At 43.4% G+C, this 13074-nt stretch overlaps 1 protein-coding gene across 1 annotated transcript in view; it reads left to right on the top strand.

Moving 5' to 3' along the window:
• Positions 1 to 13074, top strand: part of CFAP61 (cilia and flagella associated protein 61) — a 167317-nt gene that overhangs the window by 46402 nt on the left and 107841 nt on the right. Inside the window, exons 11-15 of the mRNA XM_081150149.1 lie at positions 970 to 1139; positions 2821 to 2860; positions 5619 to 5758; positions 8848 to 8974; positions 10863 to 10940. Coding sequence (XP_081006275.1) covers positions 970 to 1139; positions 2821 to 2860; positions 5619 to 5758; positions 8848 to 8974; positions 10863 to 10940 — 555 coding nt within the window. The remainder of the gene's footprint in view (positions 1 to 969; positions 1140 to 2820; positions 2861 to 5618; positions 5759 to 8847; positions 8975 to 10862; positions 10941 to 13074) is intronic.

Below are 13074 nucleotides of genomic sequence, written 5' to 3' on the forward strand. Positions count from 1 at the left end.
AAGACAGTGCACAGATGAGAACACAGCCATATTACACTCCCTGCTCAGCAGCAGCGATACCTGCATGTTTATAAAAATGTTAATACTTACTGTTCTGACCGTGCATTGTGCTGTAATTCTGTTGAGGGCTGAGGGGCTGGGATAAGGGAAGCAAGGTAGTAGGGGTTACATCCTACTAAGGGGTTACTTCGACCCATCACATTAATATCCAAAAGGGAATTTCAAAAACTGATGAATTAAGAAATAACAGTGAAAGCACATACTCAGAAATAATCGAGGTAAATACCAAAAGAAATGAGAACATTGAGAATGCTAACCAACAGGAGAGGGACTTGGGCGGACAGGGGACTCCAGATTACAAGTTTCTAATATAAGGGTTATTTTAATTTTTACTCTGTGCATGTATTACTTTGACTTAAAAGAACTCCAAGGCAGATCTCAGAAGGAGTCACTTTTCTCTAACTGAGCTGTGATACCTTTTTAGATACCCCTAAAGTGAGACCAGAAGGACTCAGTGCTCTTTCCAGGGGGCCATGGGCAATTAGACCTTCCAGGCTCCACCTCACCACCAAACCACCCAAACAGTCCCAAAGATCCAAAAATTCTTGTAGCAGGAAAACACTTTGGGGGACAGAGTTATTTTGCTTATGGAATTAACATGTATATAGCACTGCCATGCTCTAACCTCTACCCAGTGATGCAATTAAAATATGCCTCCTATATCAAAGGCCAACTGAAACCATTTGTTTTCTGACCTACATGTGAGAACTTGTTTCCATCCTTTTATAAATTTTTAATACTGTATTGAGAGCATCTCCTTAAAACGAGGCCTGGCTCAGGATGATCTGTTTCAGGTGAGACAGCCACCTCTGTCCTGGGAACGGAGAGATGATGCCGCCACTAACCCATTAAACTGCAGAAGATGGGCAGGATTCCCATTTGGCTCCTCCCCCTCTCTCCTCGCTCCAGGACGTAGAAAACCTCCATCGAGAGTCCACTGCAGATGATTACTGTGTCGATAATGTGAACCCGGCGTCCATCCCTGTGCCCGAGGACAACTTCTTCCGCCCCGTCTACATGGGAGCCCCTTCTGCGTTCTGTATTCAGCTGTTCTGTATTGATGAGAAACACGAAGCGAGGCGAGTGCCGGTCCCCAGGCCGTCTGTCGCGGGGAGACGCTCTTACGGTGTTGCCGGCCCAACAGTTCAGTCTTGCAGAGCCAGTGGCTTCCGAACCTGGCCACACATCCTAACCCCCTGGGAAGCTTTTTGAAAAGCACAGATTCCCTGACCCCATTCCCAGAGATTCCAGTCCATAAAATTTGGGTAAGGCCCCCAGCACTGGGCTGCCCAGGGTCTGGCTCACCTGTGTAACGGTCGGGGATCTGGAAAACTGTCACTTACGTAACCACGTGCTGCTCCCCATTCTCTAAAGCCTTTATTTTGGGGGAACTTGGGATTTAGGCTGCTGCTTGTCTGGAGGTTTTTTTGGGGGGTGGTGCAAGTAACAGAAAATCCAACTCCAAGTGGCTTTGAAAAAATGGAATAGTTGCCTCACGTAACAAAGGATAAGTGCAGTGGCAGGACTGATGCTCAGTACGGCTTGATTCAGGACTTAGATCACCCAGCCAAGGACCATGTTTCTCTCTCCTACCTCCAGGCTCTGGTTTCCTGCTGCTGGCCCCATTTTCAGGGCAGTGTCTTCACCTGGGGCTAAAAAAGTGGACAGCGGGCTCAGGGTCTGCACCAAAATCTCATGCGGACAGTCTGGTTTGGGCCTCGCTGTCCAGCCAAAGCCCCTTTGGCCCAGTCGGGCTGTGTGCCCATCCTGTGCTCATGTACGGGGCCAGGCTAGCAGGCCTGGACCCTTCCCTCAGGCTCCCTGCAGAATCTGGGGCTGGAGCCTCACCCAAAGGTAGTCTGAGAGGGGGGTTAGAACAACAATCGGGGGCAGCTGCTGGGAGGAGGAGTCATGGTGCCACGCAGGCGACTCAGGCACCCCACTTCCTGTCCCTCCAAAACACCCACGTGTTTCGAGCCTGCTGTCCCTTGTAGTCTGGATATGGACCCCTGCCCTCGATGCCTAGAGTCCACATCTCCCATAGGATGTCCACTGACTCCTCCATTTTATCCACAGATCAATCTTGAAGAGGAATAGACTGGCCCATTTTGATAGACTGGGAAGCTTCTAGAATATCTTTTAGGTGACCAAGAGCACTGCTGGACATTTCCTTCTCTTAAGGTTTCCGTTTCTTTGGTCATCTGGAAGGTTGAAAAGGGAAATCCTTTTTTTAAAATTATATCGTTCACATCTAAAAAGTCAATAAACCCTTCTAGATTTGTATATATTTATTTTCCTCTGTGCATTCAGATATGATGTGTTTGGAATGTGATTTTTGAATTTTCAAACAGAAATTTGATGACCCGTTATGGTTTGCCTGTGAATATACATCACAGCTGGTCAGAAAATCCTCTGCATATCAAAGAGGAAAAGATCAGAGTAGCATATAATATGCCCGTGTCTCCCCCCAGCTCTTCCAGAAAGGCAAGGAGGGATCATGTCCACAGAATGACTATCTTGCTTTTTGAATGTGCAGAGATTATTAATTGTGATAATAGTACCTTCAGTTCTAGAAAAATACTTTATTACTGACGTATGAAGCTTATGACTTCTGCAACTGATTAATGTTCAGCTAGACACAAATTCTGCCAGCGGTTGGCTAATTGCTGCCTGAGGGGGAGAAAGCCACACGTCTTTTTAAATATTCACCGATGGTGGATTTGCTTGCAGACCAGTGACATGCTTACTGTCTTTTTACAGGTCATTGGACTTTATGAATTTTGTTTTCAGTCTCTTTCCTGTAAGTACATGCTGAATTTTGAGTAACACAATTGGTTTTGTAAGCTAGAAAAGTGAAGTGCCATATTCATTGTCCAAGCATTTAAAATGCTCAGAATGTAGAGGTTTCAGCTGCTTCTGTGTTCTGCTAATAAGGTTAAGTGACATGGCATGAACTCTTAAAAACAGAAACTATTGTCGTTTTTTATAATTTTTCCGTCATGCTGTTTTGATAGTTTTCTTTCAATGCATAATTTCTTTTAGAGATAGCATGACCAGTGCTTTCTTAGAATCAAATCATTAATAGAAAGCTGGTAAGTATATGAAAATGTCAGAAATTACACCAAAGTGAATTAGACTGTTGTATTACTTGATAGCTTACATTAGCTCAAAGAATTCTGGGACCATTATATTGCTTTTGTGCGGATAGGAAAGTGAGTACCTGTGGCTGACTTTCTGCTTGGTCCTGCCTGACTTAGAGCCTGCCGTGGATGACGGGATCCCCCAGGCACCGGTCAAGTGCAGACAAGACACTCCATTTCAGGGTGTCCTGGCCTCTTTCTGCACTTCTGTTTCGTGTTGTCAAGGAATGGAGGTTCTAACCAATGTTTTATCGCTTTATTGGAGGAAGAGAAAGGGGAAGGGGGATAGCTGAGGGACACAATGGATTTTTTGGCAGACTTTTTCCATGCTGGCCTGTCAGCTAAGTGAAGTTAACAACTGTACTTCTCCAGTTGGCTAATTACAAGCGGGAGTATCTTCTGCTTTAATTTTCCTTGATATTCTTTATACTGAAGCAAAAAAAAAAAAAAATACGGTTGACTTATGTTGCCTGAAAGCTACGTGACCTGAGATTGCATGTCCTCATTTTGTTAATATAATGAAGCCTTGCAATAAGGTTCCCCGTCATATATTTTCGAATTTATTTTAAGGCATTTCGAAGCTTATAAAGCAATGTGGATTACCCTCAAATGGGACTTACAAAGCCGGTTTCCTTCAGAGATGCCCCAGAGCAACTTCACTAAGCTTAATTCATTCCTATTTTTTGAAGTCCATGTAAAGGCAGATCTTTAGCATGACTAAAGCAATGCTGGGTTTAAAAAGGTAAAAGAAATGTTTATTTTTTAGTTATTTATTTTTAATCCTCGCCTGAGGATATGTTTTTATTGATTTTTGTAGTGAGAGAGAAACATCCATGTGAGAGAAACATCAGCCGGTTGCCTCCCATATGTGCCCCGACTGGGGATTGAACCTGCAGCCTTTTGGTGCACAGGATGATTCTCCAGCCAGCCGAGCCACCAGCCAGGGCAAGGCATGTGTGCTTATTAATTCTATTTTATTTCAGGATATGGGGCATCAGGAACAAAATACCTTCATCCCACTCATCATAGTCCCCCCCTCCCAGAGGAAGCCCACAGAGACTTGGCACCCAGTCCTTACGTGTAGCTCCGACTATTCAACAACTTGACTCTAATGTCCCCAAAAGGAGCTGTGTTATTTTGCCAGAAAAAAAGGAAGATTAGGTCAAAGAATGGTTCACTCCTTTGCGTAGCACAGATGTCCCCAGGGTTTTGGATTAGCACAGGTAATACCTTCACAGGGTTCCGGAGGAGGCCAGATCCCAAAGGGACACATTAGCTCTGGGAAGAGCAGGCTGTTTCTGCAGGCACCTGGCAGGGGGTTAAATGGGGTGTGTGGGGCACAGACAGTCAGGGCAGCACTGTCCGACAGGCAGCGTATTCGAGCTGGATAAGCAGTTATTCTCAGTGTTCCAGCAGCCACATTAAAAAAATGTAGAAAGACACAGGTGGACTCAATTTTCATAAATGTATTTTATGTAACTCAGTATGTCCAAAATTTAATCATTTCAACATGTAATCAGTATGAAAAATTATTAGTGAGATATTGGCACTCTTTTTCTCCATTTTTGAAACAGCTTATCTTAAATACAAGCGGTAACTTTTCATCAGAAATACTTGATCTGCACTTAGGTTTTATAAAATTTATAATTGAATAAGTAGATTCATATTCCCAAGTTGTTCCAAACATACATAAAACTTTTCCAATAACTGAATTCAGTATCAGTTTTTAAATTTAAGTTAAATTAAATTTAAAATTCCGTTTCCTAGTCACACCAGCCACATTCCAAATGCTCAGTGGCCAGACGTGGCTGCTGGCTACCATATTGGACAGTGCAGACCTAGGAGGTAAGTGACAGCTGTCAGGCAGGATATGTGGGTCATTCTGTGTCTGCCAACTAAACCCACTGCCCAGGTTAAACAGGTCCTTAGACCTGTTCACCCAAATGGGATCACGTCATGATAAAACACACAGACAGGACTTGAGACCAGAAGAGTCCTGGAACTCCACCCTCTCATCTCACAGAGGAGGGGACCACAGCTGGTACAATACCACTTAGTAAGCCTGGGGCCTTTGCTGGGACACCACCCTGCCTCATTCACTCCTGAGTGCAAGGGAATTTGAAAGGGCAAATGCCTTAGACTAAAAATCTGCTTCCGCAAGAGAGCTATGCCCAATGGGTTCCACTGCCCACAGGATTAATCCATTCAGGCTTCGATGAGACTCTTCATACTATGGCGGTTGCTTATCCCCGAGTTTTATATGATTGCTTTCCAAACTATAGGAAAGTTTAATTGGAATAACCTCTCCTTTACACATTTTGCTCCTAGGTTCTTTATTGTTTTACAGCAGGAATTTGTTTAGTATAGCGATAAATGATTTCTGATCGTCTTTCCTTTGCACTGCTCCAATCATGTTAGGACAAGAACTTCTGTCTCATTTCTGTGCCTCATCTGACCCCTGAGTTTGTGCTCATCCAGAACTTTGTGAAGATAGTCCCCTTCAACAACTGCACCCTGGAGCAGGATCTCTATGTCTTCCATCGGGCTGGGTTGCTCAAGTAAGTGGATGCACGTTTGACCAGAAGGCCTTCCATGAAGTTAAAAAATGAGAATGGAACAAGGAGCTCCCTGCCATTTCAATGTAATGATTTATTTTTAAAATTGTCTTATTGGCAGAGGGCTTAATCAAATGATTTTAATTAATACATTTAGGGACTGAGTCATATCGAGAGCTTACTTGTCCAGTCAGATATTAAAACATAAGTTAACTCTACAATAATCAAAATGATGCCATGTTCACAGACTATGGATAGAACCATGTAACACAAGAACGTCCCACCATAGGCCCCAATAGAGTAAGAATTTAGAGTGTGCATGTGCGTGTGTGCATGTGTGTGTGTGAGTAAAGGTATGTCTAGACATATGTATGTCACAAAACTTCTGTCACAACAGTGGGAAAAGGAATGTTTATTCTGTAAATGGTGGTACAAAAAATAAAGATTAAAATGTTCTTCATAGTCTACAGGAAAATAGATTCCCAGGTGATTGAAGGGTTAAATGTAAATATTAAAATCATAAAAAATTAGATAATAAATCTACAGTGCTAGGTTCTGTCCCAAATTCTGAGAACACAACAGTGGACAACATATGGGCGTGTTCCCTGTCCTTTCAAAGCTCATAAAGACCCGCATAAATGTAAACCTGCAGTTTGATGGCTATGCCAGCAGTGGGTACGTGGTTCTGTGAACACGCACCGTTGGGAGATTTGCCTGGTCAGGGGGAGCTTCCCGAGGAAGAGCACTGACCGCTGGACAAGGAGTGTGAGTGGAGGCTGATCTTTATCACGTCACACGGGGGGGGGGGCAAGTTCTGTTTAGAACATGGAAGAAAAAAATCTTAATTTTTTTTCTTACTACATAATGTTTTTTGAACTACCCTCATTTAATTAAGATGCACCTGACTAATAGAATATTTTTAACAAACACGGCGTACCCAGTGTTGGTATATTTAATAGATGTGGGCGAATGGAGAGTAAAGCAGGTGAGGGAGAGGAAATGCTGGGGTGCGGGGTGCGAAGCGGAGGTCCCCGGGGAAGGAGACGGGGAGCGAGCCACGTGGGCGCAGCCAGGCACGGGGACCCACATCTACTTTTTATACCTTGGTTTTCAAATCCGTCGTCGTCTTGCATTTTTTGCTTCACTTCTCTTGACATTTGGGATGAATTGTCCTTGCTCTGAAGTTTGCTTACTTTAAATTTCATGACCTCGTGTTCTGGCCTCCCACCCGCTCTTGCTTTCCTTCCCCTGGGAAATTACGTTTGTCCCCTGGCCTCTGGCCATTCTGGTGAGCGCCGGGACTCACCATCCGTTCAAGCGCTGTCAGCTGCCACCGGAGGCGCCCTCTCGTCTCATTTACCATGCTGGTCTTTGTGGCTAGTATTAAATGTGTATAAGCTGAATGCTTGTTTTTTTTAACATTTTTTACTTTATATAGTGATCCGGCCATTCGGCCCACCTTCCTGCCCTTCTACATGCTTGTCTGGAGTTGGTCTTTTTTAATGTTGGGGACTGTGTTTCAAACTCTTTTATCCAACTAATATTTATTGTGCTAGAAATGATTTCCTCTGAATAAACATTTACTGCTCAGTTAGATCACACCACCAATGGCCAACTTTGCTTGGGCAGTAAAGATGCCCTTACATATCTGGCTTTTAAGTGATTTCTCCCCTCAGTGCTTGTGTTTTACTTGCCTTTCTGTGGGTGGCTCACTCATGCCCCATTGTCATTTTTCCTGACAGGCCACCCTAATGCCTACCTCAGGCCTCTGCCATTACTGAGAGTGTCTTAGTGATATCGGTTCTTCCAGTGCCTTTCATCAGGCTCCTTGAATAGAACCCGATAGAAAACTGTAGGTTGTGGTTATTGTTTCATTTTGTTTTTTGGTTTAAACTGAAGTCCTGTGGCTGTTGAACGGCTTTGTGCCCTGTTACCCAGATCACTCCTGTGGAATTCAGAAAGACTCAAATTCCTTTCCTTCTTTCTGGCTTGTTTTTTCATTTGCTGGCATCCAAAAACCACCCTACATTCTGCAAGGCTGACCACACACATACTTCTAGGTGTTTAAAACAATTCATTTGCCCAATTTGGGGTTTAACATGAAATGTTAAGTCTTTTTTCTTCTACTTTTATATATAATTTTCTATTCTGTTATGTGTGAAGTCTCAGTAAGTACTACAGATTCTGCCCTTTGAGGCAGAGTCCATCAAAAACAGGAGAAGAGCCCTGGCCGGTTTGGCTTAGGGGTTAGAGCTTCAACCCTCGGACTGAAGGGTCTCAGGTTCGATTCCCGTCAAGGGCACGTACCTCGGTTGCAGGCTCAATCCCCGGCCCCATTTCAGGGGACATGTGCAGAAGGCAACCAATTGATGTGTCTCTCTCACTCACATCGATGTTTCTCTCTCTTTCTCTCCCCCACCCCTTCCACTCTCAATGGAAAAAATACCCTCGGAGAAGATTAACAAAAAGAATTAAGACTCATGAAGCCAGCCTAGGTTTAATGTCATTTCTTAACTTCTTAAAACACTTAAAAAATTTGAAGGAGAGCCCGGCTGGGTGTGGCTTGGTGGTTGAGCATTGACCTGGGATCCAGGTGATCAGGGTTCGATTCCCGGTCAGGGCACATGCCCGGGTTGCGGGCTCCACCCCCAGTCAGGGGCATGCAGGAGGCAGCCAATCAATGACCGTCATCATTGATGTTTCTGCCTCTCTCTCCCTCTCCTTTCCTCTCTCTGAAATCAATAAAGATATATTAAAAAAAAAAAATTGAAGGAGAATTTGGCTTTATGTGTGAAGTAAATATGAAATAAAGCATGGTGCTGAACATTTTTAATTAAATGAGTCTGAAGTGTAACTCTGTGTTGCCTCTGGTCAACAGTATTATCAACTTTTATCTTATTCTTTGCACTTTTTTTTACCTGTGTTTTCCAGTTACATGAGTTACTTTTATAATTAATCAAACCCCAATGTTATATAAAAATACTTTACTGATACTATCTTACATAAATGTGACATGCTACACTTCTCTGTCCATTTGGGGGCAATACGTATTTGGTACTTTAACCTTACAAAAAGTATTTCTCTTTACCTAGGACAATTGATGTAAGATTAGCCAACTTATGGGATACGCCTGGTGTTGAAAATCTCATCAGCACCCTCATGCTCAATAAAAGCATATTGGACGATTTAAAGCAATACAATGAGGCCCTCAGAGACCCTGTAAGTACCTGCTGTGGCCAGACTGGCTTCCTTTTCCTCGTGCTTTAGGGTCATTATGATCTGTGTAGGCTCAACCTGAAGCTTCCTTGGAACTCAGTGGGAGAATTGTCTGGCGAGGGGCAGGGTGGTGTTGGAAGGTGGCAGCGAGAAGAGCAAAGGGAGGACACTGTGGGCTAAGGAAGCGAGGCTGTGCCCCTCACTGCTGCCCCGAGGGCTGCGGTGCTACATGCAGGAACCCACACGGGGTATGGTTGTGTAGAACTTCACACACACACACGGTGGCATCCATGCGTGTTCCCTGATTGTCATATTATGTAATGTTTTGTAAAATGTTGCCATTTGGGGATGCTGGACGAAGTGTAGAAGGAATTTCTCTGTATTTTTTCTTACAACTGCTGTAGGCTGCATCTATCTCAGTAGACGTTTCAATTAAAAACAACAACAGAGAAAGCCGGTCTCCCTTGAAACGTAAACATCACTAACGTTACTAAGTGTTAATCCTTGAAAGCATGTATTTTTGGTGTCCTGTGTGGCATCATGAGAAGTGCACATAAAGCTGTGTGTGCTGCTGCGGATGGAAGCATGTTGGCTGTTCCAGGGGAAACATTTCTGCAATTGTCTGAGTTGCCTGATGACCCAGTCGGCATTTTCACAGGACACCTATTGTACTTGAAAGAACAGCTGCAGACAAAATACGGTTATCCAGTCTCAGGTAGTTGGCAGGCATTTTCTTAAAAAAAGGTGAGCCTGTCTCTCCAAGAAAACAACTGAAAGTACTTGTCCCCTGTGATAAAATTCAAGCTTTCCAGAAAAAATTCGAATTTGGGGAAATCAGAATCTGCCATTGTGAGCTTGACAGCTTCCCAATACTGAACAGACTTTTTCTGATGCGTCTGGTGGTGATATTCCCAAATGCGATGTTTTGATATATTGTAATGAAATAGGTCAGCATTTGGAAAACCTGCATAAGCTTGGCGAACCAGTATTTTCCCGATAAACAACACATGATGTTACAAAATCATGCATAGGTATACAAGATTCACTCAAAGTGCAAGGTACACCAGTGCGTTTTAATGTCGTAGTATATACAGAGTTCACTGATAGGGCTTCAGATTCCACATTTAAAGATTTTAAAACACTACCACTTGTTGAGCTTTGGTGGAGCATCAAAGAAGAATATCCATGATTCTCTGAAAAGGTTATTTAAATATTTCTCCCTTTTCCAACTATGTACCTTTGTGAAGATAGATTTTTTTTTCATATATTTCAACCAAAGTAACATATTGTAACAGATTGACTAGGAAGCAGATATGAGAATCCAGCTGTCTTCCATTAAGGCAGACATTCGGGATTTGCAAAAATATGAAACAATACTTCGTACTGTTCTCTAAATATTTTTGTCAAATTAAAAATTGTTTCAATTAATAAGTTAAACAAAAATGTAAAAATTCAAAATTTTTCAGTTTTAATTACTAATACAGCAAATTGATACATGCATATAAAGCAAAGCCCCTGGAGCCCTTGGGGCTTAGGGGTCCCGAGATCACAATATTTGAGAACCACTCATAGAGCTCAAGAAAGATTCTGAGTCAAGGGAATGCGGTTTGAATCAGATTCATTCTTTACTAGCTGGAGATCTTGGCAAATTATTCAGCCTCTCAGGCCTATTTTCTCCTAAGTGAGGTAGAAATCATGATAATACTTATAGAGTTGGAGTGAATATTAAATGATCACAGAGCGGACATGTAACTACCTGGCCCAAAGGTAAGTGGTGATAGATGGTGATTCTGCCCATTATGTGATCATGGTTCATACCTATTATTGACTGCTTAAAGAAACACTGATAGCAACATTTTCAAGGGTCTTAACAATATATTCATCTTTTCAGGATGGAACACCACTGCAGGCATTTGTAGCTGATGTGGCAGACCAAATAGTTGGCATTGCTGTGGTCAGAGATGAAATGGTAAATTGCAAAATGGATATTAATCTCCTTGATTGCACCTCTTTGTTTGTGAATTAGCACACAAGACCTCTTTCGAAGTTTAATTTTTACTTATTTAATATGCATGCCTCTTTTTCTGAAGGATATAAATCATTGTGTGCTTACATCCCGCTTGGCAGCCTTGGAAGTTTTCATTTTTTTCAGTTCAAAAATGTTTAAAATATTACAAAGAATATATGAAAACATTCACATTCTAAAAATTCAGATAATCTCCCCCCACCCCAAAAAATAGAATCCCACTCCTCTCCCCAAAGGATGACCATCACTGTTGATAGTGAGGCATTCTCTCTCCCAACATTCTTCCTTGCACTAAATTACATGCATCGTGTGTGTGTGTGTCTCTCGTCAAGGGGACATCTGATTTTATTTTTTCCCAGTGCACAGCCCATCACTCCAAAGTACTTGTTACACAGTAGTCCATTCTTTCCCTACTGATTTAAAGTGCTGCCTTTACATTATTAAGTTTCCATGGGCCTGTGTCTATTTTTACTCTCTGTTCTGTTCCATGGATTGATTTGTTGGTATCTATTGAATTATTATGTGATTTGCTCTCTGGGAGGGGAGTCTTCTCTCATTTGTCTTTTTTTCTGAAACTTTAATGGTTTGACTTTGATATTTTCCCTTCCAGATAAACCTTGTAATACTTATTATGAATTTATTTGTGCCTATCTAGGTTTTATAGAACAATTTAGGAAGAATTGACAATTAAAATATTGGGACTCTTCTTCCAGGAACATAGTTTCCTCTACTTTTGTTGTGGTGGTGGTTGAATCCTTTTGGGTTCTTCAGGAAACTCTTGTGGCTTTGTCCCTACAGGCCGAGCGTGCCACGTGCGTTGTGTACCCTGCAGGTTCGCTCTCTGCCCTTCTCCATCCTGTTCTGTGCCAGGAAGCCTAACCCGATGGGCAGCATCATGGGCGCCTTTGCCCTTCGGCGCCCCGTTGGGTTTGACCGGTGGGGAGCCCTGATGGGCGGAGAGGAGGAGCTGCGTTTGAGATTGGGCTGCCTGGGGCTGGGCTCGCCGCTGAATTCCCTCATCTCTGCAAGGCAGCCTGTTCTCCAGGACTCTCTCGCCGGGTCCCGGGATCCAGCACCTCTCATGCCACTACCCCTTGGGGGGTAATAGCTTGCAGTTGCTGCTGCATTATGCCTACTGGTTTCTCTACATCCTGCCCCCTCCTTGTAAATAGTTCCTTTGTTAAACTCCAATTATGCTAATTTGAACATACCATCTGTTTCCTGCTGAGACCCTCTCCAGTACAGTCCTGGACATTTATGATTTATCTCTACATGTTTTATATTTTTCTGGATATTGTGGATAGAGACATTGTTTTCATTGTACTTTCAAAACATTTATTTTGATATGCAGGAAAACCACTGATTTCTGTATTCTTGTCTCCAGCCAGCCTCTTGAAGTCTCTTATTAGCTCCGAGAGCTTTTCAGCGGATTCTTTCCTGGGCCATCCTAACTTCTACCATCTTCCACTGGCCGGAGCAGTCACGGGCATGCTCCGGTTCCAGGGGTGGAGAACCGGGCTGCAGCTCTTGATGTGACCGTTGCTGTCTGCGGAAGAGCACGTGGGCTGCGGGGCACTGTCGAGGCAACTTTCAGACGCAGGCCCCGCCACGCCTGCTGTGGAAAACACTTGCACCATCTTTTTTTTTCCAGTGTTGCTATGTGTTTAGAGAAGCATTGGAGGGTAGCGTTTACAACGGGGACTTTTGTGGTCCTTCTTATTTTAATGGGGAATGATTCTGCATTTCCCCGCTAAGTATGTGCTGTGGGCCCTGGGAGATGCCGTTTATCAAGCGAGGGCAGCTGTCCTGTTCCTCGTTCGCTGAGAGTTGCTCTGAATGAGTGTTGGAGTTCATCAGGCGTGTTTTCGGCACTTGCCGAGATGGTTGTGTCGTTTATTCCTTTAGCGGGCTCGGTTCTTACTCTTCTGCATTTCTCTCCTGGTTCAGTGCGCGTTTGAGTGATGCCTGTGGGGAGGGTGGGAGGCAGCCATGTCCCTGGCTCCGTACATATACAAGAGCTTTTCGTTTCGTTCTCACACTTGAATTTTTATTTGTTTGTGTACAGAGTTCCTTTTGC

This window comes from Miniopterus schreibersii (assembly GCF_964146895.1).
Source record: "Miniopterus schreibersii genome assembly, chromosome: 10".
NCBI classification, from domain to species: Eukaryota; Metazoa; Chordata; class Mammalia; order Chiroptera; family Miniopteridae; genus Miniopterus; species Miniopterus schreibersii.